Source organism: Apiospora marii, assembly GCF_038362585.1.
Source record: "Apiospora marii strain CBS 49790 chromosome Unknown utg000001l_segment0_segment0, whole genome shotgun sequence".
In the NCBI taxonomy this organism is placed as follows: Eukaryota; Fungi; Ascomycota; class Sordariomycetes; order Amphisphaeriales; family Apiosporaceae; genus Apiospora; species Apiospora marii.
Genome location: NW_027117372.1, coordinates 711757 through 737243, shown reverse-complemented (window position 1 = coordinate 737243; position 25487 = coordinate 711757). Strand labels below are relative to the sequence as shown.

Below are 25487 nucleotides of genomic sequence, written 5' to 3'. Positions count from 1 at the left end.
CGTGGGGGAAGCGGCCCCATCCGCTCCACCCGTCGGCTTCAGATGATGGGGTAGCGACTGCGGTCAGCCGAAAAGACGGGGGAAGCTGGACCGGCGGTTTAATCAAACGCTCCGGGAGTTTGATTACGTCCGATTAGTGTCAACACCTGGAATTGCACCTTTTTTTCCCAGGTCGATCAATTATGGTGGCAGCTGTGTTGCTGTACATAGCCAGGCCTCTTCCCATCAAGACTACATGGCTTGCATCCAAACCAGCAACAAATTGAAAGAAGCAAGTTCGCCCTAGCTTGGAAAATACCACCATAATTGGCTTCTTAAGAGTTGTTTCCATACGGATCTTCAACAGCCACTTCCCCTAGTCACGAAGCAGCCAGATTGGGATCGAACAATCACTGCTAGGATCTCCTTGATGATGCCTCGTATTCATTTCTTGTATGCTAACAATTGAGTCGTTCTCAGCCATCTCATTAAACTGTATTGCGATCACTACGCCGCGCGCCTGAGGTATTAGTGGACTAAACTGGCAAGCCGATACCGAGCTGGCGATGAAAAGGTTGACTGGACTATACCCATCTTTCCAAATATGAGATTGGTACCTGGCACTGGGCTGTCTCGTTTGGTTCTTGGAATGGATTGGTGTCTGAATTGAATGAGACGACCGTTAACGGATGTTAACGGAGGCTATTCCGCGTGGGTGGCCCGAGCGTCAATGGCTTCGAAAAAGTTTTGGCTGCTTTGCAGTCCAATAAAACGATCGGCCAGACCCTCCCAAAACTTTCCTTCTGACTGCATCCACCTTGCGAAATGTCTACCGCAAGCAGCTTTATCGACGTCGAGCGCCATCGCCAGACCCTCGAGCAGAACCTCGTCAAGCTTGAAGAAGCCTTGGACGAATGGCGCCAGTGGAAATCCGAATATGAGTCGTTAAAGAAGCAAGTCAGCTCGCTGCCAGCCAACGCTCCGAGCCTGACCAGCACACGGGAGGCTTACCATGGCGACCTCGTCGACGAGAAGGAGTTGCGGGACATTTTCGGCAAGGACGACTCGAAAAGCGCTCAGCAAGTCATCAGCGTCTTGACCAACCGCATCGACTATGTTTCCAAGAACATCAGTTCTCTCGAGATCCAATTGGAGGCGGCGCAGAACAAGTTCGCGGCCGCCGATGTCTTCAGCAACCCCAACGCGGCCGACGAGGGTGGTCTGCCCATCACGGAAATTATGGAGGAGCTCGACGATGATGACAACGTCCTCTCGTACAGCCTGCAGACACCGGCCGACAACCAAGCGAAGCTCCTGGAAGCCCTGAAGAAAGCAGGGGTGGCCGAGGCCCCTGCCCAAGCTGCGCCCGAACGACAACTTCCCTCCTCTGAGACGCCTGTAGAAGATGAGGCCGAGGCTCGAGCAATCGCGATCAAGAACGAGGCGGAAGCGCGCGCAAATGCCCTCAAGAACAGGCAGATCAAGGTGCCCATGAGGCCAAAGGCGCCGGCCCAATCGGCACCAAACGACAAGCCGAAGAAGGGTGTCAGCTTCGCCGAGGATACCGAGATTGTGGGCGAAGAGCCCAAGGATGAAGTACAAAGGACTCAAAATGCAGACCAGATCGAGGAGCTGATGCGCCAAGCCAAGGCGCAAGAAGAGATCATTTCGAAACCTGTTATCCCAACTGACGAATCCGAGGAAGAAGCACAACTTCGAAGAGACATGCTGAGCTACAACCTGTCTGAGCTCAACCCCGTTGTCGCGGAGCTGACGCTCGAAGAAGGCGACTATAGCGGCGACGACTTTGACAGTGAAGAGTACTCCGACGAAGAGGAAGATGAGGATGACGAGGACCAATGGGGCCGGTCTACCCAAAGCTTCATCGATGATGACTACCGGCAGAAAATGATCGAAATCCAAGAGCGCTTACTGGGGGGCCAGAAAGCGTCACAGGATCCTTCTACGAAGTTATACGCAGAAGACAACGATGGCGATCTTCAAGGCATTGGGCGCATTACCGTCAAGAAGGATGAATCTCCTGCTACGACTGGTGACTTGCCAGTGTATAAGACGAAGGGTGTGCGATTCGCTCCATCTCTCGATGTTGCCGACGCCGCGAAGACGAGCCAGGCTAAACCGGTTGAAAAGCCGGCTGAAGAACCGGCTGCAATTCCCTTTGTCGAACCCCTCTCCACCGAGATCGTTGAACGAAAGAGCAGCGCCACGGCAAATCCATCGCAGAACCCCGCTCCTTCCAAGAAGGCATCGAGGTTCAAGTCGAACAGAGCCGCCGGACCTCCTACACATGGCCCTATCAGTTCGGCTGGCATCCCCATTCTTCCGGAGACGCCTCCCACACATAGCCCAATCGCACCGTCGGGGCCAGAGGGTAAAACCATGGCCGACGCGGTGCTGGAGCGAGACAGTTCTTCAACCCCCAAGGAGCCCGATGAGCTCGACGCCGGTCTTTTGCGCCAAGAAGCGGCCACCGAGTACTACAAGATGCGCAATCGACTGATCCAGAAACAAGGTGGGTTCATGAAGGAGGACGATTCGCCAATCCAGCCTCTGGACGAAGAGGAAGGCGGCCCCAAACGCATGAGTCGCTTTAGAGCAGCAAGGCTGGCAAAGTCGTAGCCTGGAGCAATCTACAGTAGCTCAATGACGAGACTCTGGTTGTTCTGAGACTATGTGAACTTGACCCCGGTCCCGCACTGATATGTGACAACTTTATAACACCTCCATGATGGGCATTTGTCGCCTTGAATGACCTGGACACTTATTATATCCGACTGCACATTGTTGGATGCCATCCAATTCAGTTGCATACGGTAAGTAGCGGGGATCAGTACTTGTTTCCTATGTCTAGTTATATACGTGCATTGGTCGGAATAGGAGAAGGAAAGAAGCTGAAACCTCACGGAATCGCTACTATCTGACAATTGATGTACGGCAGCTTCAATCTGCCGTGGCATTACTCGCGGTTCCAAGAGCAACATTGCAAGAGGGCTCTCTGATGCCATAACCTGTGGTTCTTTTACCACCTACTTCGCGGTTATGCGCAATTCGTTTCACCCTGTACATCCCAAATACATAACCTGAATGATGATCAACACACCACTTGAATCCATATGTACTATTTTGCAGTTTTTCGTCCAATATAGTCACTTGTTTTGTTCAACTCTTCTCATCGCCGAATCTCTCATTACTCATAGCTGCCGTAACTCGTAATGCGATCTTCAGTCTCTTCACAGTGGTTCGAGTAGCACGCCTACATCCATGTCCGTACATATATAATGAGAACCAACCATCCCTCGTCCCCCCCCTCTAGCTGATCTTGGCGTTGCTGAAGTCCATCTCGGGGTGCTGGTCCTGGAACTTCTTGAGGATGTCGGCCTTCTTCTGCTCGTCGCTGGTGGGCAGGCCCTGCTCCTTCTGGCGCTGGTCGAACATCATCTTCTCGACCATGCCGCGGGTGGGGCCGTCGAGGTCCGACAGGTTCGAGTTCTCGGGCGTGATGCGCGAGACGTCCACCTTGGGCGCCGACGTGACCACGTGCGCCCACCACTCCATCTTGTTCTGCTTGTCCAGGTGGATCTCGACCGACTTGGTGCCGTCGGCGTTGGTGGTCAGGGTCCAGGTCGACTCGCTCGTGCTTACGTTGTGGGGGAGGTCGCCCTGGTTGTGACAATGAGAAGGGGTCGTGAGTTATGGCCCGGAAGGGTAGGTAAGGGGAAGCTAGGGTCGGCTGAGTGTGAAGTGAAGGTAACGTACATCGATGATGGGGGGCTGGCCCTTGACGCCGGCCACCAGCTTATTCTTCTTGATGTCGACGACGAGGTCGCGGCCCTTGTAGGTGCCGGGGAGGCCCTCGATGACAATGTCTAGCTCAGCGATGGTCTGGGTCCATTTGTAGGGCAGGGCGGCCTGCTCCTCCTTCTCCTTGGCGATCGCAGCGGCTTCAGCTTGGGGGTCTGGCGGGATGGGCGCGCGGTGGCAGAAGGTTAGCGAACTGCCAGCTATTCATGTAGAGCTATGGTGGGGTTGTTTCTGCTACATGAGATGAACATGTGCAGGAGGAGGCTGCCAGCAGATGCAAGTCGTAGAATCGGACTCTTGGCAGCGCGGGTATTGAGTATGTAGCAAAGGTCTTTGCTGCACCAGAAGGAGGCCTCGAATTTACATTGTGGTACGCACCTTTGTCAGCCATGGTTGCGGATTTGTGATATGCAGAAAGTATGGCTCTACCGAAATGTTTGGAAAGGATGACAAAAAGCTCCTCGTTGCTAAACTTAGCGCGGGGTCGCGGTGGTGGTGGGGGAGGCTCCTCATTGTTCAGCCTCCTGCCGGCAGGTTTAGTGGGTGGGTGCGGAAGGAATTCCATGCTACATCGAGCTAACCCCGATCGCCCTGACTCGGCATTTATTTGACAGCTCTCATTCCAACCTCTGAGATCCAGTCGCAAACCTCCACCGCTCCCCAACACCTTCAGATTTCTGGGCTCTGATTTTGCAATAGCCAAGCCATACCTGCCTCAACCGCCAAGATGTCGCGCAAGGCGGTAACGAGTACGGTTACCCAGCCGTCCAACGCCATCCTACCCTCCGATATCTGCCCAGTATGCAAGCGTGTCCGTTACCTCAATACCGACATGAGGTTTCTGATCAACCCCGAATGCTACCATGCCATGTGCTCGCAATGCGTCGACAACATCTTCAAGTCGGGTCCCGCGCAATGCCCGTACGCTTCGTGCAGCAAGACCTTGCGACTGCGTGGCTTCCGAGAGGCGTGGTTCGGCGACCTGTCCGTCGAGCGCGAGGTGGACATACGGAAGCGCGTCGCCGCCGTCTTCAACAACACACAGGACGACTTCGAGACGCTGCGGGACTACAACAACTACCTGCAGGACGTGGAGGACCTGACGTTTGCGCTCGTCAGCGGCACGGACGAGGAGCGGCGCAAGGCCGAGGCGCAGCTGATATCGTACGAGGAGAAGAACAAGGCCGACATCGACCGGAACCGGAAGCGGGGCCGGGAAGCCGAAGCGGCGAGGAAGAAGCGCGAGGTCGAGGCCGAGGCGGCCTCCAAGGCGAGACGGCTGGAGGAGCAGAGGGAGGAGGAGGAGGCGCGCAAGGAGGAAGCGACGCTCAACCGCGAAGTCATGGAGGCGCTGGCGCGGGGCGAGGCCGGCACGGCCGCCCAGATCCAGGAGCGCATACTGGCGCAGAAGAGGAAGCGGATCGCGCAGATCAACGGGACGCTCTTCCCCTCCACGTTGGACAGCGGCCCGTCCAGCATGCTGTCGATTCGCGGGCTCAAGGCGAAGCGGAATGGGCCCACAGAAGACGAGGAGGACCGGAACAAGCCTTACGATCCGTTTGGAGCCACCGATCTGGACCCGACTCGGTACACGGTCCACGACACCTACGAGAACACATGGTTGGATCCTGCCAGAACCAGGGACGACCATCGTGTGCCCGGTTACAGCGTACAGGAATACGTCACCCGTGCCATGTTTGAGGCGTTTGCCGGGCTCGGGGTGGTCATCGACGAGGAGAAGGCTGGTGCGCAAAGGGCAGTAGGTACCGCCGGTGCCAAGCGTGCTGCCCAAACCAACAGCACTACCGGGGCAGCAAAAAAAGCGAATGATGATATCTTTGGTTGAGGGCAGGCTGGTTCATGTTTCATAGCATTCCGAAGGCGGTGCAGCTCATGAATAGGAGTTTCTCATTGCATAGCGTGGGCGTTATCTACAGGATACTGGGTTTAGATGAGTACATACCTGTCTATCTTGACGGGAACAATAGACGGGCACTTAATAGACCTGATTACCTACCAGAGTAACCAAGCCAACTGTTCACTGTACTGGTAGCAACTTGTGGGACCGCACTTGAACCTGCCCGTTTGCGTTGTGTTGGGCAACTACCCGCGCCTTCCTTCTCATCTGCAGTGCATTGGCAGGCACGTTTTGGTTGCCCCACTATCTCCCACTTGACTTGCAAGTCACATCAACAACAGCCACCCGACTTTCATTCCACTTCAAGTTCACAATCACAGATTACACCAACGGGGTAATCAAGGTCACACTGGTAATAATCAGGGATTTCATCAACGGAGTAATCAAGCCACGGAATCACCTTTGGTCGCACCACTTGAACCAACATAACTCACTTGTCACTTGCATAACCACCTCCAATATGGCCAAAAGCTACAAACTGAAGAGTATTTACACGCCCGCAGGCTTCCATTTCCCGACCCGGAACGACCCCCGGCCGAGTAATGGCTACTTCCAGGGCTTTCTGTCTTCGCGTTGCTACATGCCAAGCAAGCAGAAGCAAACCACCACGCTGGAGTTAACCCAGGCCCGTTTCGTCGTGAACCTGACGGTGATATTTGAAACCGTCTCCTACTTCGGCGAATTCTTTGGTCATGGAACCGCCTTCTGGAAGCGGCTTATGACGTACCTGGAATACCATGGGCTCGGTAGGGACCGTCAGCGGCTGCAGAACCTGACGGAGGCGTACAGCGATGCGCGATTGACCTACCTGAAGCAGCAACAAGGACAAGCCGGTTCAGCCCCACCCACACGGTTGACCGAGCTGGCTGACATCATCAACGACCTCCGGGAACGTGGACAGAAACGCGATTTGAGGGATTGGCCCCTGCTCATGGATGGTTGGCGTGACCGTTTGGAAGTTGTGCTGCGGGAGCTTCAGCCCATCGGTGCGCCAGCTGACCACGACCCCAAGATAAAGCAGTCCGCGTCTGACGATGGCGAAGGCCTTGATGATGATGATTCAAGCAAGGGAGATCCTCTCTTTTACTTCGAGTTTTTCGGCAGCAAAGGCAAGAAACGAGGCCCCTCAGACGACACAACATTCGGTAATTCGCCCAAAAGACCAGCCTTGGGAGTGGACGATGGAAGCCACCAACATTCTAATCCTGGCGACAAAGTTAAGAAGACGGGAAAGGCACGCCGGATCAACGCAATGGAGGCACAACAGAAGGAAATGCGAGAGGAGATGAACCATAAATTTGACCTTCAAGCCAGAGAGTCAGCTGCCAGCTTGGAGGCCTTCCAATCCCAGCTCAAGGCAATGCAAGACCAACTGCAGGTGCAGCAGGTTGCTCCGCATGTTCCTACTACTGTACCTACAACTTCGACTCCACCAGCACCCTCTCTGGATCCCAAGAGACACGATCTATCAGAGATGCTAGATTACCAGCCTCGGGACTTCATCAAGGCTATGTGCGAGGAGCTCGGAAAGTTAAGAGCCATCACCAAGAGCAAGATCCACCAGATGGATCAGCAAGGTCTTCCGGACGACGAGAAGAAGCTGGCCGTCTCCGACCTCTCGTGGCAGATTGGCAAGTGCATCAAGGTTGCGGAGAAGGGCGTGGACGAGTTGATGTGAGGAGGAATGAACGGCGTTTCGGTTATACTGTTGATGCGACAGATACTTGTACAATATGATGGATAAAGGATTATACCCCCGGCGTTTATTCCGTTGAGGGTCGTTGTTCCATCGATGGTCGTTATTCCATCGAGGGTTGATGAGTCTACTTTTTTCAGAGACTCTGGCTGTTACTCCATCGAGAGTCGGTTAGGCGACTTATTTGAGCCATTAGGCTTGATGAAACTGTTGCTCGAGCAGGCATGTATGAATTAAAATAGAGTCAAATTATGCGCAATTGCTTGTCTACGTGATCTTATGTTAGCCGTCCCCTCGGGATGCCGAACCCCGTGCCAAGGTTCAGCTTCCGCGGAGATGCATGGCCCACTTGAACAGAGCAGGCCGGGCCCCAACGCCCGTCAGCCTCTTCGCCTTACTTTCTGTTACCCCATATGACGCCAATGCCGGCAATTAATTGGTCATCGCCCCCAACTCCACGTATAGGAGCGAAGCGTGTTAGTCAGAACCAAGAGCCCCCGGCCTGATCGCTACTTCCTTCCTGCCGGTAACTTGCCAGAACCAGCAGCAATTGAAGGGCCACATGATGATGTTGTCCGGCGGTAACATCACGCTATGCGGATATGTCACTGCAAAGGGGGGCCTCGGTCCTCTCGGGATGGAGGGGCGGGTTCTTTCCATCAATGATGGTACGCGTATGTCAAGTCGGATCTGGGGATCTCGCATCTCTTTGTGTAAAATGCGTGCCTGCCCAGTCAGAGACGACCTCGCTTGACCGTCCCATGTACCCTCCCACAGACGGCTCTTTGGAATAGGCAGATAAACCCCAAGGCTGGTATTGGCTATCGTCGCCAGTCGCTCGTGGGATTCTGCATACAGGTTTCGTCTGTGTATGACAGCACGCCTTATTATTGGGCGTGCCTTCCCGAAAAACTCGATACCTCTCTGGCCGCCTACTGCAAGCCACCCGAGCCGAACAAACGCCTGTGCCATTTCTTGTTTGGCAGGTCCGACTTACAACTCTTCGATCACCCACAGCTTCGATTAAGGAAGACCGTCTGCGCTGTGTCTCTGTTCCCGCGGTTGCAATACCTACCTTTTGACAACTTTGACTCGACAAAGCTCACTAGTCACTTCCATGCTGTGAACTTTTGGAACAAACGAACACAGCCGAAATACCAAACCGCAAGTACTGCTGAGGCCGGACATAACGACTTGCACCGCTCAGATGAAGCGGCCATCCCTCGGCAGCCCGTCCAAGTGGCACTTCGACATCGACGCCTACCTCAACCCATTCCTACCCTCGCCACCATGGAAACACCTGCCGCGACTCGTGACGCACTTTGTGGGCTATCGGCCGGGGAAGCAGCAGCCCATCGGTAACTTGGCCATGATTGCGTGGGCATTTATCGGCATATTTGCGTCACTTAGCATCATCGAGATTGTGGGCCGTCACATCGCCAGTTTTCGGTCTGGCGGCGCACCCTCATCATTGGGAGCTTTGTGAGTAAACATTCGACCCGCTTGTCGCGTGGTGTGGACGACCAAGAGCAGCACTAACACGACAAAATGTGTGCAAAGGGGAGCGGCCGCAGTCCTGGAGTTCTACGCCATCGAGTCGCCCCTCTCGCAGCCCCGCAACTCGATCCTGGGCCAGGTCCTCGCCAGCATCGTAGGCGTTGCCGTGGCCAAGCTGTTCGCGCTGGACCCGACGCTCCTGCCGGCGGCGGGTGAGCGCGAGCCGGGCGTCGCGGCCCATGACCTGACCTGGCTGGCGGGGGCGCTGGCCTGCGCCTCAGCCACTGCCGTCATGGGCCTCACGGGAACGGTGCACCCGCCCGCCGGCGCGACGGCGCTGCTTGCCGTCGTCAACCCGGACGTACGCGTCCTCGGCTGGCTCCTCATCCCCGTCATCTTGCTCGGATCCATCCTCATGTTCGGCGTGGCGCTGCTCGTCAATAACGTCCAGCGCCGGTTCCCCGTTTTCTGGTGGACATCGGGCGAGGTGGGAGGCTGGTGGAGGAAAAGGAAGCACCGCAATGGTCAAGAAGAGCACTGGGGGCCGCACATCGAGACGAAAGCATCGCATGCGTCATCGCAACCTTCTCATGGCGACGGCGACGGCGGCGGCGATCTGGAAATGGGACGAAACGCGAGTGGCGCGGCGCCGTCGGAGGCGTCGGCAACGGCGGACAGCGGGAGTACGCTCGATAGGGACACGGAACCCAAGGGCCGCAGCATCGTCATCGAGGCCGGCCGTGTCGTGATGCCCGAGGACATCTACATGACTACGGAAGAGAGGCTGTTCTTAGAGACGCTTTGTAAGAGGTTGTGATACAAGACGATAAAAGAAGAAGACTATATAAACGCAGGGACTAATGAAAGAAGGGTGTTTGATTGGGTTCGCTACGTTACACTTCGGTCTATTGTGCTTCGATGCAACTTATAGCTACTGACGACCTTAAAGGTTAAGGGAGTCGGTTTTACACGCATTAACAAGCATCAAATTGACTTGCACAGGGCTAAGAAAGCGACCAATTCCTCCCATGAGTTTGGTATGAGGAGGAGGAGTCAGATGTAAAGTCATGGGCAGCTGAAAAGGGGGTACGGTAAGCACAGGATGCGGCACAGCACGCGGCGCTCTGGCAGGACCCGAGAGCGGGATGATGCGAGGGGTGACAACCTTGAGGATTCCGAGGATCCCTGCCGTTCCACTAGCCGATCGCAACGCCGCATTTGACTACATATCTAGGTTCGGTAGGTAGATCGGCGGCAATATGGCAGGCATTGTTATCCCACATTCGTCACTTGAGTTACACAACTAGTCCAGAGAAGTGGGTGTCGCAGTTGTTAAGACGAAGATATTTATACAAGGAGTCACTCTCCTTTTTGCATACGTGATTAGGACGATGCAGAAATCCCCTTTTCTGCGCCCACCTATCCGAGCATCTGTACAATCCTTCCCCTATCGATCTACCCTACGTACGAGTTCTCGTAAAAGCCGCCATCGACGTACCACTCCTGCTTGGTCACATAGGCGGACTCATCGCTCAGCAGGAAGGCGATCGGGGCGGCGACCTCCTCGGGCCTGGCGAAGCGCTTCATGAGAGCCGGGAAGTTGATGTCCTCGGTGCACGTGAAGGACTCGCCGCTGGGCAGGAGGAGCGGCTGCCGCACCATGTCCGTATCCGTCGCGCCGCTGGTCGCACACTGGTTAGTCGCGGGGAAAGAAAGGGGAAGTAGCCAAAAGGGACTTACGGGCAGACCATGTTGACGCGGATCTTGCGGGCGATGGCCTCGAAGGCGGCGGCGCGGGTGAGGCCGACAATGGCCATCTTGGAGGCGATGTAGGCCGACATGCCGGGCTGCGCGTACTTGGTCACCTGGCTGCCGACGTTGACGAGCGAGCCGCCGTCCTTCATAGCTTTCAGCTCGTGCTGCATGCAGTTGAAGGTGCCGACGACGTTGGTCTGCAGCATGTCCTCGAGGTCCGCGACCGCGAAGTCCTCGACCGGGTACACCTTGTCGTGCATCCGGCCGGCCACGTTGGCGGCGCCGTCCAGCTTGCCCCACCGCGCCGTCGTGGCGTCGATCCAGGCTTTGACCGACGCGTTCTGGGCGATGTCCACGACGGTCGTCATGAGCCGCTCCCGGATGGCCGCTTTAGGTAGCTCTTGTTCGAGGCCCGCGACGGCGGCGGCGAGGTTCGTCGCCGAGGTGGCGCACGTCGAGACCTTGGCGCCGCGCTGGAGGAGGTACCGGACTACTGCCAGGCCGGCGCCGCGGCTGCCTCCGGTCACCGCGATGACTTTGTCTTGGAAAGGGGTCAGGGTGGGTGGAGCCATTGTGTCTGTCGCGTGGCTGGGATGGGGTCACTTATGATATAGGGGAGAGAGAAAGAAAGGTCCCAACTTGTGCCTTGAAGTATTGGCAGGGGAAGGAATCGACCATACAGGGAGGGTCGAGAGGGTGGCGATCGATGTGACACTGCCTTGTTCTCGAACCAATGTGAAAGGATGATGATATGCAGGCTGAATAAAATGGGACGGGAGGTTTGATTGAAATGCAACGCGCCCGTCTGCCAGTCTCTTATCGACTTGCGTTTCATGCCTTTCTGTCATGCTCCAACTCTGCCCCTCCAATATGTTCTTCTCCTCCTCGGCCCCAGGTGCTTCCCCTCCTGCCTGCCGAGCCCGTCCACGGCCGGACAGCCCAATCGGATGTCTGTTGGCGATCTTGTCATTCCCCGTAATTAGACGCAGTCCCATCCCACCTTACGATGGCGGGCCCAGTTATGATCCGGGGTCGCTTCGCTTCCGCCCAATACCGTCCCGGCGGCCCTTAGGTCTCGCTCGCGGATTGGGTAATAGCGCGATGCTGTGCCGCACACGGTCGGTTTCAATGCGTCTTCCTACATGGAAATTTTAATGGGCCCCCGCGCGGGTCTTTGACTCTTTTCGGGTCCTCGTAAGAGTTCCGACCCCAGCTAGTGGCCTTACATATGCCATCCCATGTTCGTCCGGGGGGTTTCGATGCGCATTGCAACGGGTGAAGAACCCGCTCGGCAATTTCGTTGAACCTGATTTCGGCTGCAGCCGGCGATCCGGCAAGCGAGAGTAAGCCGAGGGCGTGGGGGGGCCACGTTCCCTTTGATGAAGAAACGACAGGCGGGATCGCATGTAGTGTACAGAATAAAAGAAAGGGGGCTGGGCCGTTGACTGGAAACGGCCCGCGGCCGGCACCTCGGCTGATCGTAGCTGGCCTGAAGCTCATCTCGTGGGCAGGTTACATTCGTCCTTTGATGCCTTTCGCTATGCTCTCATCCAATGAAGCGCCGCTGCAGAGCTCCCCCCAGGCCTTATGGGGTGACAAGCGAACGATTCGCTTCGAGAAGGACCAAGTGGGAGCCTGTGGTAATCCCGACCGCTTGGTAACCACCATACCGTGTCATATGCCAACCTCGTTTCACAAGCTTTGACATGACCCTTCATGCCCCTGCGGGATTGCACCGGCCAAGTCTTTTCACGAACAAGCAGCTGTAATCTGGAGTAAGTGGAATAATCAAGACAGGTGCTGTCCATGGAGAAAGTACGGTTTATTCCTGCGACCGCTTGGCTTTTGGACATTAGATCGCCAAGGGGCGAGATTTTCGGTTCGCCCAGCCCAGTCACCGATAAAAATCCTCCGATCATCGTTGCCGCATTGATGGATCCGGGGATCATTTCCCGCCTCGAATCCCCTGTCCCGTCAGCCTGCCCTGTATGTAATATTTGGAAGGGGGCAGGCACCGCAGCCTTAACTACCGTTTGCCCTCCCTCCATCATTGTAACCCACTCCCTTCTCCACGATTTGCTTCTCTGCTCTGTCACACTGAAGATCCACCTGCCGCTGTGGTCAGGTGTTGTGGTAGCTTCCTTCTTTCCTTTCCCGCCTCGAGTTTCCTCCCTACTCCCGCCTCGAGTTTGACTGCACGAACGTGACGATCCAGGGGGTTGGTCAGTACTCGCCATGGCCGACGCAACGGTGATCTACATGGGCGAGCCGCCAAACGAAGAGGACCGCTGGGCCGCCTGGAGCCGCGAGGGCTTGATGCAAGGCATTGGCGCGCTTACCATGACGCTGGCCACCATCGCCTGTGCGCTTCGAGTATACGCGCGCACGCGATTGATTCGGCAAAAACTCTTACTCGACGACTGTATGCGCAACTGAATGCCCCCTTTTCTGATGAATTGCTCTGGGCTTACCAGGAACCAACCGGCTTACCCCTTTTCCAGATCTCGTTTGCATGTCGACCGTCGCGTGTTGGGCGTTTTACGCACTCTCTCTATGCAGTAAGTCGGACTTAAATAAACATCGCTTAACATTCATCCGATGCATAACCTCTGATGATGTCGATGCTGACATACATGCTTATCCCCCAGTGGCCAGGTACGGCGGAGCAGGTCGACACATGTGGCAGACGACGATGGAGGAATACACGACGCTGTTGAAGGTGGGTACACGACCACTCCAGTTAATGTGCAACGAGAACTCACCGAGAACTCACGTATTGGGAAACAGTTCACGTTGGGACTGGCAGCATCCTACATCTTGTCGTCCGAAGTCGCCAAGATCTCGATCCTCATGTTTTACTTCCGCATATCCCCGGACAAGAGGTTCCATTTTGCCGTAGGGGGCATGATCGGCATCCTCAGCATCTACTCGGCTCTGTACATACTGCTCAATATATTCGGCTGTATGCCTATCTCCGACGCTTGGAATGTGGCGAGTATGCTCACACTTAACCCCCTGAGGTCCTACCATCTATGGTACATCGGACAAGAAGCTATGTCGACTGGTCTCGTCGCTGACATGTGTTGGGGAATGCCATAGAGCAGGCAGCAGGCGAGGCGAAGTGCATTGACAAGGGTCAGTTCTACCTTACCGCGGTAGTTGTCAACGTGGCCATCGACTTCATCATTCTTCTGCTCCCGATCCCCGTCATCGCGCCTCTGCAGATGCCACTTCGACGCAAGATATCCCTGTGTCTCCTTTTCGCAACAGGTGGTTTGTAAGTTTCTCCCCGAGATACTCCGTTGACGTATAAGTATGTGTTCGGGACATTGTGCTAACGCGTCCGCTCTTACCGCAACAAACAGCACCATCTTCGCCGCCACCTACAACAGCGTCCTCACGATCAAGCTCTTCGCCAGCGACGACTACAACTGGGAGCTCTCCAAGGAGCTGTTGTGGATGTACGCCGAGCTCGCCAGCTGCGTCATCTGCGCCTCAGGGCCGACCCTGAAGCCCGTCTTCACCCTGGTTATCTTCCCGCGGCTGGGGATCAGGAGCTCCTCGTCGCGGGCGGGCTACCGCGAGCACCAAGACGAGTCCTCGGGCCCGTCCTACAACAAGCAGGGCCACGGCGGCGGCGGCGGCGACCTCAAGACCATCGGCTCCATCGCGTCCAAGCCCAAGTCCAAGTCCAGGAGGCTAGCCCCCCACGACGGCGCCATCGAGCTGGAGTCGGAGGACGACGACTTGTCCATCCGCAGAGAGCCGTTACGCGAAAGTAACACGACCGGGACGACGGATGACCAGGCCCGGCTCTGGTCGCGCGTGGCTAACCACGGGCGCGACCACTCCAGCCAGAACTTTCAGGTTACCTCGGCCGGTCACGATGTCGACGCGCTGAACCCCAACGACGGACGGTGGAGGGGCAGCGGGCTGGACCGGAGGAACTCGACCGGCATCAATGTCACGCGCGAGGTGAATGTCGCTTACGACTCGGCCAAACCGCTGAGTCACGTCTAGCTGGCGGGTGTGAGGAGGAAGAGAGCCCGCTGATCTCTAGGTAAAAGGAGGAGGGAAAAGAAGGAAAGAAAGTTTTAGATGTGTTAGTAGACGCCTACACATGAATAACAATTACCTCTCATGATCCGCCTTCTTGGATTCGGCAGATGAGACTGAACATCAGGGGGCTTCAGGGAAAACATTTACCCCTAAGGACCATCTACTAGTCATGTATTCGCGCATCTGGCGCCGGCTGGCGAACCGGGCTCTGGGAGAACTTCGGGACCCCTTCCCTTCCCGGAACGGGACGGGGACATGTAAGGACGCATCTCTTTACTGGGATAATCGCAGGCGACATCATCCATGTGACCAGGTTTTGGGCGAGGTGCATCGTAGCTCGAGTTACCAATCCCACTGAGAAGGCAGTGATTGTTCATTACCTCGTTCTCGTTAACCCATGCTGTACAGTCGAATCGGCCATTCGGGCATACTGTTCTGATGGAGCTGCCCAGAATGGACTGCCGAATTCGTCACGATTACCAGCGCGGCAACGGTGAGGAGGATATGCATGTAGTAGTGCCTTGGCGCCGATCCTCGAAGGATCGGGGATATTGCCCACCAGCCGAGAGACTGCGGGCGGCGGGCAAACTGGGGCTCTTGATGGGCCAATCACCTGCATGGAGCGACCAGGCGACTCGCAGTTGCATGCATCAAGCATGCCAAAAAGCACATACTGGGATGATACTCACCAACAGTCACTTGGGCCCTGCAATGATGATGTGACCTACTTATCCATTCGGCACGTTGCGTCTGCCGAGTTCCTTCGGTTCTCGTTTCTGATGCAATTGACTGCTATGTTTTCGCAAACCAGACTCTCGCGCGCACATGGTATATGACGTGGTCACCGGGTACCTCCTCATTGGTCACGGCTCCCTGGTCAACGACGTAGAGTCGAGATAGATTAAAATCCGGGGTATCGACATATGGTTTGGGGCTTCCCATTCGTGGGGCTCGGATTTAGCCACAGTGGGCAATCTTTGCGTGTCTGGTAGCAGGTCTCTCCTCCCTCCGGCGCTGTCTCGTTCTGGGTCCTCTGGTTCTTGGCAAGACGATGGCCTCATCCGGATAAAGACACACATGGTACGAGCATGCATCCGGATCCGCAGCGCCAAGGCTTCTATAGCGAGCCGCCTGCATGCTCAGATAACCACGCAGAGACATGATTCCCTGTCTGCCGTTCCCACTGAGGGGAACTGTATGCGTCTGCCGATCCCCATGGTCTTGGCGGCCATATCTCAGGAGTCCAAAGAAGGAATGTGGAATGTGACAATATTCCTACCGAGGACCGATAGCATCCTGGTCTTGTCCTGGACCTCTGCGCCTTGAGGGCTCGGATATAGCCCGGGGCGAAGGGGTGGCCGAAACCTGGGATAAGAACAGCAACCTTCGCTCTTCTGTTCCCGTCGAGTCTGCATTCGACTCTACCCATTTCATCTGAGTAGCTCTGCAAGACCCCACGAGCCTCTTCCCGCATTCACTATGGCGTTCAAGCTGCTCACCTCATTGGCGGTGGGCCTGTCCCTGACTTCGATAGTCGCCTCACATCCAGGCGAGAAGTTCAACAAGCGCGCTCACATGGAAGAGCTGGCCAACGGCCATGCCGTTGCCGATGTGAACTCTCGAGCTCTCGAGGCCTGCCAGAACAGGCCGGAGGTCAAGGCAAGAAAGGAGAGGGCCATCGCGCGACGGGCGGCCACCTTCGACCGCCTCCGCCAGGAACGAGACCTTAGTGATGGTAAGAAGAGTCATCTGAGCCTTTCTTCTCTGCCCGTCCATCGTAGTCTCCCAGACTGATAGGACCCCACATATAGCCACCTTCCTGCACCGCCGCGACGCCGCCTCGTTCCGCAAGTGGGCGGGGCAGTCGCACGACTTCACGGGCAAGCTCAGCTACGACAAGGACACGCCGATCGAGGAGGTCTTCGGGGCCAACACGTCGTGCACGCTGGCGCCCGACAACGCCAACGGGCCCTACTTCGTGTACCAGGAGCAGATCCGGCAGAACGTGGCCGAGGACCTCGCGGGCGTGCCGATGCACCTGGAGCTGCAGTTCATCGACGTCAACACGTGCGAGCCGGCGGACCTGCTCATCGACATCTGGTCCTGCAACGGGACGGGCAAGTACAGCGGCGTCAGCGCGGCCGGGCAGAGCGGACTGGGCACGACGTACCTGCGGGGGGTGCAGCCGACGGACAAAGACGGGGTGGTAAATTTCGACACGCTGTTCCCGGGCCACTACGAGGGACGGGCGACGCATCAGCATATTATCGCACACGCCAACGCGACCGTGCTCGACAATGGGACGTACACGGCCGGCAACGGGCACGTGGCACACTTGTCCCAGCTCTTCTTCGACCAGGCCCTGCGCGATGCGATCGAGAAGACGGCGCCGTACAACGCCAACCGGATCCCCACGACGACCAACCTACGCGACATGTTCACGGGCTACTCGGCCAGCCCCAAGTACGATCCGTTCGCCAACTACGTCGCCCTCGGCGGGGGGCTCGACAAGGGCCTCTTCGTCTGGGCCGAGCTCGGGATTGACACCAGAGCCAATTGGGACTACTATGCCGCCGCGGCGTCTATCTGGAAGGAGGGCGGCGGCTACAACAACCCCAAGTTCAACATGTTCATCGTTGGAACCCCGCCGCCCTCGCACGGCTAGGAGGGGTGGTGATGGTGACCTACGTCGTTCAGAGAGGTGTGTTCTCGTTCAGTGACGGATACTGAGCCAGGAAGAGTAGCCTATTGTTCATAGACACTGGAACAGTATCATCAATAGCACTGTACACCATTTCCTTGGTGTTCGAGTACGTTCTGTGTCATAAAACAATTGAACCTAGCGTCATGTTGAGCTCGCGCAAGTGATGGTGGCCTGTGAGTAAATGGCGTAGCAAGGGGCCGCAGGAATAAACCGTGCTTTCTCCATTAGCACAACTGTCTTGATCATTCCATTTGCTCCAAGTTACAACAGTAGAATTAACGAATGCTACTGTAATGATATTCTGGAAGAGATTCGACCGGTCTAGTCTCGCAGGGGCTTGGTAAGTGCAGTATGGGCTGTTCAGTTGAGCAACGCTGCTGTGAAAGCCGGGTCCCTTTGGCAGGAGACGCTAATCAAGTTGGGTCGCGACCGGGCTGGTTGGCAGCATCAATGATGTTTGCAGTCTGGTTCCTTGGACGCTAAGCGATCGGATCGAATGAGGCCAGCTAGCCAGCAATCATAACAAAAATGAACAAGTTGCCAGAAAAGCAAAAAGAAGAAATATGATGGGGTCTTGCCGGGGATCGAACCCGGGACCTCTCGCATGATAGCTTCAGGGTGAACCCTAAGCGAGAATTATACCACTAAACCACAAGACCGAAACCCGATCATCAGATGACTTGTTGATAACGCAGCCCGTTTTCAGCCTATATGTAAGCGGTCAAAGACCGACTAGCGCCGCGCAGAGCTCGGGCTGCGCGCACTGATCTTGCGACCTTGCAAAGACAACAGCTCTTTTCCAGGAAAGACACGTCAACGTCTAAAATGACAACCGTGGCGTGTGGTCTTCTATTTATACTCATAAGAAAAGAGTGTATTCAATTATGGGGTCGCATTCGGTCAGTAGACATCATCCTGGAGCCCATTGCTACCAATTCGCTTTTACCAGTTTGTTGGACGGATTTGAGCCAGCAAGGGGGCCATTTGCAGGCGGTGGGTCCCTGGGAATGTTCAGAATTTCGTCCTCGTCAAACAGATCTTCAACGAAAGCGCATCGCGTAGAGCTACTGAAGATGAACTTCGCAGTCGCAGCCACCTCGTCATGAAACGCTTCCACTAAGAGCTCCATAAGCTCTCGCATCTCGTTCTTCCGTTGCTGTGGGAGCGCAAACTGCGCGATCCCGTCGACCACAACGTAAACCACTACGTCGGACGGCAGCTTCTCGAGAAGACGACGTAGCGAGTCGCATATGCTCGAGATATCGTGCGGGTGTGTCTGATCGAGGCATTCTTGCAGAGCCGAACTTGAAAAGTCGGGGAATTTGTCGATTAGCTGCAGGAGCAGACTCATCGCCAGCTCGTGGGGGCTCGCAGCGGCGTCGCGGTAGTAATTCTGGTGCTGGCCACAGAAATAAGCGAGCACGACGACGTTCATCGCAGTGGAGGCCTTCCTTGCTTGGCGATGGCTCTTTTGCTGCTCGAGGAGGATGCTCACGATTTTCGCCATGACGAACGAGGTCGAAGCATCTGATGGCTCCTGGGAACCACCGTTTAGGAGGTAGAGGTACGGTGCATCGTCAGACAGCCAGACGTGTATTCTCTGGCTCCTCAGGATCGCATGGGCACGGTTGGTGTCAAAGGAAGTAACCGTGTTTGACGGTAAAGATAGGCGTAGCAAGGCCTCAATGTCATGTGGTACCAGTGCTGGGTCGTATTGGAATTCTTCCAGGAGGTCCCGGGCGGTGATCGACGAGATTCTGGGCAGCATTCCTTGGCTATTCTCCAGAAACATACCTGCCCTGGTCTTTAGCATCTTGAACCCTATGATCAGCGTGATGTATATGGATCACTTACGCTTCATATCATCTTGTAGAAGCCGCTCAATGTTTCCCTGGACCATCGTGTACATAGCCTCATAGGAGGCATAGCGAGTTGCTAGTCGCTTGACGTCTTTGATATCTGCCGCCAGTTCGTCCAGTTGCTGATGCGTTTTGGTGTGCTGCACGTATGCCAGCTCCTGAGTGTCACGCATGTCCTTCACCTGGCTCCACATCGTCTGAGTCGCCTTGGACTTCAAGTCCTTCGCAGCCAAGGTGACCTCGGCCACCCGCTCCTGCAGATTGTTATTCATTGCGGACGGGTTCAGGAAGCGCTTAGCCCCGGCGACTGAATAGGCAGAGACACTGTTAGCTGGCGTATCATGATGCCGTACCTAAGCTGGTATCATGACTTACCTAATGAGTTCAGGACGAACCAGTGGATAATGTGGTCCAAGGTTAGGCAAATTTCGGTGTACAACTTGGCCATGCGCTTGTGAACATTGGCATCCTGGTTAGCCAGATTTGTCCAGTCCAGACTGTCCTCGATGATGCGAGGTAGCTTTTCAAGCGCTTTGTATACGTTGGCTCGATGCAAGCCGGTCTGTTCCATGCAAGTCAAGATGACGTTGAGGCCACCACCAATGACCGAGCCGAACATGTCGTCGGGAATCAGCTGCGTGAACATCTTGCCCGCCCCAGCCTTGTTGCACAGAGATCGAAACGCCTTTTTCGCCTTGCCTGTGACCCCTTTCAAGTCCTTGTCTCGCGACGATACCTTCTCGAGTGCAGCACAGGCTGTATCCATGGATGCAAGGATGCTGTCCCATCCACAGGCCTCAGTCACTTGCATTGGTGGCAGTTTGAGCTTCTCCAAGCATTTGTTGGCCGTCTGGAAGAAGGTTTTCTGGACTGTTCTGTATTCGGCGTATATCCCTTCATAGTCTCTGCTCTTTGTCAGGCTGGCATTGAAGAGTGAATGGTATTCAGATGACTCACAGCTCGGCGTTCTGCCCTTGACCTCTAATTACTAGCGTTTCGTGGACATCACTATCCAATGTCTCCATAAACTCCACAACCTCATTGCGGCCGACTGTCGCCAAGAGATTGGGATTGGAAAGCGTCGCCATCTGGACGAAGGTGTTGATATGTGAGGAGATACGTGTGGAAGGGCGGGGACTGTCTGAAACTGGGCTGGAAATCTAGGACTCTTCATTGAAACAACAAACCCCTCATATCGCCGAGACCAGAACATAGCATACGTCTCACAATTGCACCAATACCCGGTTAGAATGGGGGCCGTTACACAGTTTCGCTGCACGCTTATGTTCAGCTGGCTGCTACGCCAATCAAGACTTGCAGTCGAGTAGGATTGGTTGCGCGCCACCAATGCAGGGTGTGGTAAGATTCCGACCCTCCAAGGGGCAAGCCCTTCGATGCCTCGCACTGAGTGGTTGTGCAGTGCCCCAAGTTAATCGACACATGGAAACATCCCCTCTTCTGCTAGAAACATTCACTTTTAATGCTTTTTCTAACACTCTTCGAGGCGTCATTTGCGAGAAGAAGCCGTCCACGAAGATACAATCATGTCTGAAGCCATGAAAGCTGCCGATCAGACTGGGCTCCCCTCCCCAACTCTCAACAGTGAGACCAACACTCAAGATGTACAGGAATCTCATGATAAGATACTGGAGACAGAGGCACCGTCTGTGGAGGACCTGCCTTCTCCTGGTGAGCATCCGGACTTGACGACTGACCCCAAAACCGATCAGGGTGCCTCATCTGCAGGAACTGTGACGCCAAACCCCGAATTGGAGTCGATACGAGAAGCCGGCAGGCAGCGGACTGAGCAAGTGCTCCTGGCGAAAGCGGCTCTCAAGTATGCAGCCCGTAAGCTACGGGACGTCGTGGCTGTGAACTCTTCTACCCTTGAAGAGGACATAGCAGACATCAACCAAGCCATTGGCACGTTCGCGGAACAGAGAAAACAAAGGCATCCAGCTTTGCAGCCGCCTCTTCGCACGCCCATTCCGCCTCCGCCATTCATCCAAGGTCCCCCGCAACCTCGGCTCCCAGGTCTCATTGAGTAAGTACATTGCCCTTATGTATGACATGAAAGATCCAATACTTGAATCCTGCTGGCAGAACACTCCAGAAAACGTTTCTATATGGATACTCGCTAAACAGATTGACCTCTAGACTGGAAAGTCGGCGACCATGTGAAGTTGAAAGACTTCTAATGGAGGATTGGCGCTCGCGTGGCTTTCTCTCAAATGGAGGTCGCCCACAAGATCTCAGTCCTGTTATCCAAGCCTTTTACCGGAATCTTCCTTCTGCGGCACCAGATCCAGACAGTATTGTGTCGAGAGAGGATTTCGAAGAGATTCATACAAAGTCACACGGACTTGAGAAGCCCCAGAGAGTCAGGATCAATTCACCATTGTTGTTCAAGGACTTGGAGAGTGTGTGTGGCTTGCAGCTGCCAAGCCATCCATATGCTCAAGTATGCACCTGAGCGTATTTCATTTCATGCATAACTAACTTCCTCCTGTAATAGGTTGGTTTCACCATACAAGGTAAGATATTGAGGGCCTGAACCCAAGCGTCGATTGGCTAACCACCAGTGCAAAAGCTACTGGTTAACAACTGGAGAGGCATACACACCGCCATCTCGCGTATGCGGGATGAGCTCAAGTCGATGGAGCAGGAATACAATCTGGATACTGGAACCACCGAACCCTCACCACCGACAGATGAGCAGTCGCAGGATGTCTCGCAAATCCGAGATCCAGACAGGTCCGTTGAGGACATGGAGCTCAGGACGATCGAAGGACAAGACGAAAAGAAAGGAGACGCGAGTAAAGCTGATGGAGTCCAAGATGGATTAGGTGTTTCAGTCAGCTCTTCCAGCTTGATAAGTGATGACGATGAATCTATCGACGATACATATCTTGCTGCGAGGGCGAAACTCTCGCTTCGTCTCAGTCATCTGACGGTTCTTTTCAACTTCATCAAAACAGACCTCGGGCATCTCGTCGGACTCAGGATGAAAATCCAGGAAGGAACCCTGGAAACCATCTCGTTCGAAGAAGTGTACCATCTCTATAACCCTGGAGACCTTATCATCAACAGGAAAGCCCATGTTGATCACCTGCATCAGGTATATGCAGTAACTGGAGGCCGTGTGCGACTCGGCCGCCATGAATCTGCGTACCGTCAACCAGGTCAAACACCTGATGATGCCGACGACGCGCCAGATGCTGGTGTTGGTACGTGGACGGATGTGGTCATTGATTGCTTTCGCATGCGGTGGGATGGAACGCACGTCGGGCCCTTCCGCCTTACTCACCGGGTTCGCCACTTCGTTGGCGAGAGGACCATCACCGACTTGGATTTCTTCCCAGTACGATTCCGAGAGAACCATGAGCATATATGCGCTGCGCTGGAAGAACGCGGCAAGAAGGTGCTGTTGTGCCATGGGCATATGAAGTATGAAGGGCTCACTGTGGCTGCAAGCGGCCAACAGTCACCGCCCCCTCCTCCTCGCTTTCCAGAATATGCACCTGCGTTGACGTTTGAGTCGATTACGGGAGTCTCGGAAGGAGGGATGGAGATCGAAAGCGATGTGTATGTTGACATGAAGGCATACCACCAGACGCTTCCTCCGCCGATGCGGGCTTTCGGTAAGCTTCGAAGAGTCCGGCCGAGCCCCAGAGAGGTGATAGAATCACTACCTGGCCCCAACTTGATCCTCGACTACCACACTGGCGACCATGATGTAGACGAAGCGAAATCAGATGAGTTCATGGCACGGTGCTTTTACCTGCTCAATCCGAGAACACCCGAAGAGATAGTTGGAAGAACGGCTTGCCTGTCCCTTTTGTCCCGGTCCGTACCCGTATACGAATTTCGTTCACGCGAATGGAGTAAGTCTCCTTCTTCCAGTATCTGATTCATGGACTGTAACTGACCGTGCATTCATAGTATGGGTTGACATTACCCAAGTTGAGCCTATCGACAAGGCCGAAGAGACTCGCATACGCGGATGGAAGGATTTGGTGATTGACGACAAGTACAGGCATCTCCTCGAGTCACTGGTCAATAATCACATGTCTCCAACGGAACAAAAGAGGGCGCAGTCACAGACAGGCGAAGACCTACCTATATCCCAGATTGACCTTATCCAAGGCAAAGGGCGAGGCCTGATTATCTTGCTTCATGGACCTCCGGGGACTGGTAAGACCTCGACAGCTGAGGCAATTGCCGCGTACACAGGGAAGCCTCTGTATGCCATCACATGCGGAGACATCGGTAATCATCCCAAGTACCATGCAGACAACAACCAAACGCTGATGACAAGCAGGCCTGGATGCAGAGGACGTTGAGGCTAACCTTCTGCGACACACCCGCCTGGCGGAGAAATGTCAGTATCTCCTGCATGCTCATCCACTCCACTCATGACCATCGAGCAGAAAGCTTACACAAAGACCAAAGGGGGTTGCGTGCTCTTGCTCGATGAAGCGGATGTTTTCCTCGCGCGCCGTAGCTTAAGTGACGTGGATCGCAACGCGCTGGTTTCGGTCTTCCTGCGCCGCCTGGAGTATTACTCCGGAATCCTGTTTCTGACGACGAACATCGTGGGCATGATTGACGAGGCCTTCAAGTCCCGAATCCACGTGGCGCTGCGATACGACACGATAGATGAGCGCACAACAGGACAGATATGGAAAAACCTGCTGAGGCGCATCAATCGGGACAACCGGGCATCCGATCTGAAAATCACGTTTGACGAGCGCGAGCTGCTCAAATTCGCCATGGATGACTTCGAGGAGCATGAGAATGACCACAGCACATGGAACGCGCGACAGATCCGCAACGCATTCTCCACGGCCATCGCCATGGGCCAGTTCGACCGGCTCGAGCGGATACGCCAGGAGGAAGTGAACCCGGAAGAGGCCATGGCCTCGGGCGACAAGAGCCTGACGACCATCAAGCTGACGAGGCGCAACTTCATCCGGATCGCCAAGATTGCGGACGATTTCGAGTACTATATGCCACTCCGTGCGCGGGGACGACGCCGAGACAGCGCACACGAACCAGCAGCGTGACGACTTCTTTCTGCACCAGCGGACGCCGCCGCGGAAGGACTATAGGCGCACCGCCGCCTACGACGACGATGACTATGGCTCTTCATCCGGTCGACGCCGGGGTCACCCGAGTTCCTCCCGCCTGTCGCGGCCTGCTTTCAGTGGCAAGAAGTCGGCAGCCAAAAGACCGTCTTATCGTGACAAATCCGACGAGAGAAACTCCGAGGTCGATGAAAGCGGGCACGATAGCGACGTACGGTCGCGGCGGATGCGACGAAGCCGCAAGACGCTGTCGGGTGATGAAGCGAATAGGTACGACGAAGAGTAAAGAGAGCCTTGGGCAGTTCAACGGTCGGTCAGGTCGGCCCCTGTTCCAACCGAGCGAGCACCAAACAAAACCAACTCTTGAGTCGATGACGTATGGCTTCTTCTGCTAAATTAGTCTTCTTTCATAATGACCCCAAATTGAGCATATGAAGGAGAATCCGACTACTTTGGAAGAATGGACTTATGGTGATTGGGCGCCAATTGATTTCAGGGCTTCAGGTGCATGCGGGTGAGTGAGGGGGTGCCCGCCATCGCAAGCAAGCCCCTACGTACGAGAATAAACTGGTCAAGCCTAACAGACCGCAAAGTTGTAATGCCAGTGTGACCTCAGCAGGTGAAAGTGCTATGAGTACTCGGTATAGTCAATGCAATCTGGCTGTTGAACAGGGAGCAAGTGGGATAATCAAGGCAAGTGACAGCTGAAGTTGACAACCTTAAGCACCTACGGCTTATTCCCGCGACCGCTTGTCTCGCCTAAAAACCTTCCAACTAGCCCGACTGTCCGCCTGCGTTCCAAGTTCAAGCTGCCCAACACCTATGACTCTTTGCTTTTGAGTTTTAGCACCATCAAACAGCCTCACCTTCCTCGTCACTTCGTTAAGGTCGCAAAAGGCCAAAAGGCAGCTCATCAATTTTGGGTGTCACCGCAATTCTATTGATCAGTCGTTTCCGCTATGGAACGACGAGAGAGAAAAAATAGGGAAGAGTATCTAAGCTTATGCAGAAAACTCAATCCAGCCGCAACCGCCAAACGCCGTGCCTTATTTGGGTCGTCATATTCTTCGTTCTGGTCGTGTGAAGTGGGTAAAGGGTAAAAAAAGCAAAC

General features: G+C 55.1%; 10 protein-coding genes across 10 annotated transcripts; 7 read left to right on the top strand and 3 right to left on the bottom strand.

Moving 5' to 3' along the window:
• Positions 1 to 804: 804 nt before the first annotated feature.
• PG985_000256 (uncharacterized protein) lies at positions 805 to 2619 on the top strand (the record flags this gene model as incomplete). The annotated part of the gene is made up of 1 exon (XM_066820025.1): positions 805 to 2619. The coding sequence occupies one exon, from the start codon at positions 805 to 807 to the stop codon at positions 2617 to 2619; it is 1815 nt and encodes a 604-aa protein (XP_066690904.1).
• A 690-nt stretch (positions 2620 to 3309) lies between these two features.
• Positions 3310 to 4192, bottom strand: PG985_000255 (nuclear movement protein; the record flags this gene model as incomplete). The annotated part of the gene is made up of 3 exons (XM_066820024.1): positions 3310 to 3660; positions 3757 to 3956; positions 4180 to 4192. 3 exons carry the CDS (start codon positions 4190 to 4192, stop codon positions 3310 to 3312), a joined length of 564 nt encoding a protein of 187 aa, XP_066690903.1.
• Positions 4193 to 4528: 336 nt separating this feature from the next.
• PG985_000254 (CDK-activating kinase assembly factor MAT1) lies at positions 4529 to 5647 on the top strand (the record flags this gene model as incomplete). Its single annotated transcript, XM_066820023.1, has 1 exon — positions 4529 to 5647. The coding sequence occupies one exon, from the start codon at positions 4529 to 4531 to the stop codon at positions 5645 to 5647; it is 1119 nt and encodes a 372-aa protein (XP_066690902.1).
• Positions 5648 to 6179: 532 nt separating this feature from the next.
• On the top strand, positions 6180 to 7397 carry PG985_000253 (uncharacterized protein; the record flags this gene model as incomplete). The annotated part of the gene is made up of 1 exon (XM_066820022.1): positions 6180 to 7397. One exon carries the CDS (start codon positions 6180 to 6182, stop codon positions 7395 to 7397), a length of 1218 nt encoding a protein of 405 aa, XP_066690901.1.
• Positions 7398 to 8622: 1225 nt separating this feature from the next.
• Positions 8623 to 9729, top strand: PG985_000252 (uncharacterized protein; the record flags this gene model as incomplete). Its single annotated transcript, XM_066820021.1, has 2 exons — positions 8623 to 8897; positions 8976 to 9729. The coding sequence occupies 2 exons, from the start codon at positions 8623 to 8625 to the stop codon at positions 9727 to 9729; spliced, it is 1029 nt and encodes a 342-aa protein (XP_066690900.1).
• Positions 9730 to 10367: 638 nt separating this feature from the next.
• Positions 10368 to 11239, bottom strand: PG985_000251 (D-arabinitol 2-dehydrogenase; the record flags this gene model as incomplete). The annotated part of the gene is made up of 2 exons (XM_066820020.1): positions 10368 to 10593; positions 10653 to 11239. The coding sequence occupies 2 exons, from the start codon at positions 11237 to 11239 to the stop codon at positions 10368 to 10370; spliced, it is 813 nt and encodes a 270-aa protein (XP_066690899.1).
• A 1663-nt stretch (positions 11240 to 12902) lies between these two features.
• Positions 12903 to 14687, top strand: PG985_000250 (uncharacterized protein; the record flags this gene model as incomplete). The annotated part of the gene is made up of 4 exons (XM_066820019.1): positions 12903 to 13089; positions 13408 to 13662; positions 13767 to 13944; positions 14033 to 14687. 4 exons carry the CDS (start codon positions 12903 to 12905, stop codon positions 14685 to 14687), a joined length of 1275 nt encoding a protein of 424 aa, XP_066690898.1.
• A 1518-nt stretch (positions 14688 to 16205) lies between these two features.
• Positions 16206 to 17391, top strand: PG985_000249 (Intradiol ring-cleavage dioxygenase; the record flags this gene model as incomplete). The annotated part of the gene is made up of 2 exons (XM_066820018.1): positions 16206 to 16461; positions 16538 to 17391. The coding sequence occupies 2 exons, from the start codon at positions 16206 to 16208 to the stop codon at positions 17389 to 17391; spliced, it is 1110 nt and encodes a 369-aa protein (XP_066690897.1).
• Positions 17392 to 18358: 967 nt separating this feature from the next.
• Positions 18359 to 20377, bottom strand: PG985_000248 (uncharacterized protein; the record flags this gene model as incomplete). The annotated part of the gene is made up of 4 exons (XM_066820017.1): positions 18359 to 19251; positions 19285 to 19596; positions 19665 to 20199; positions 20279 to 20377. 4 exons carry the CDS (start codon positions 20375 to 20377, stop codon positions 18359 to 18361), a joined length of 1839 nt encoding a protein of 612 aa, XP_066690896.1.
• A 456-nt stretch (positions 20378 to 20833) lies between these two features.
• Positions 20834 to 24644, top strand: PG985_000247 (uncharacterized protein; the record flags this gene model as incomplete). Its single annotated transcript, XM_066820016.1, has 8 exons — positions 20834 to 21333; positions 21447 to 21750; positions 21805 to 21823; positions 21872 to 23173; positions 23232 to 23558; positions 23611 to 23670; positions 23742 to 24351; positions 24401 to 24644. Coding segments are annotated over 8 exons (3366 nt in total), but the record flags the coding sequence as incomplete, so codon positions are not given.
• Between the last annotated feature and the right edge of the window lie 843 nt (positions 24645 to 25487).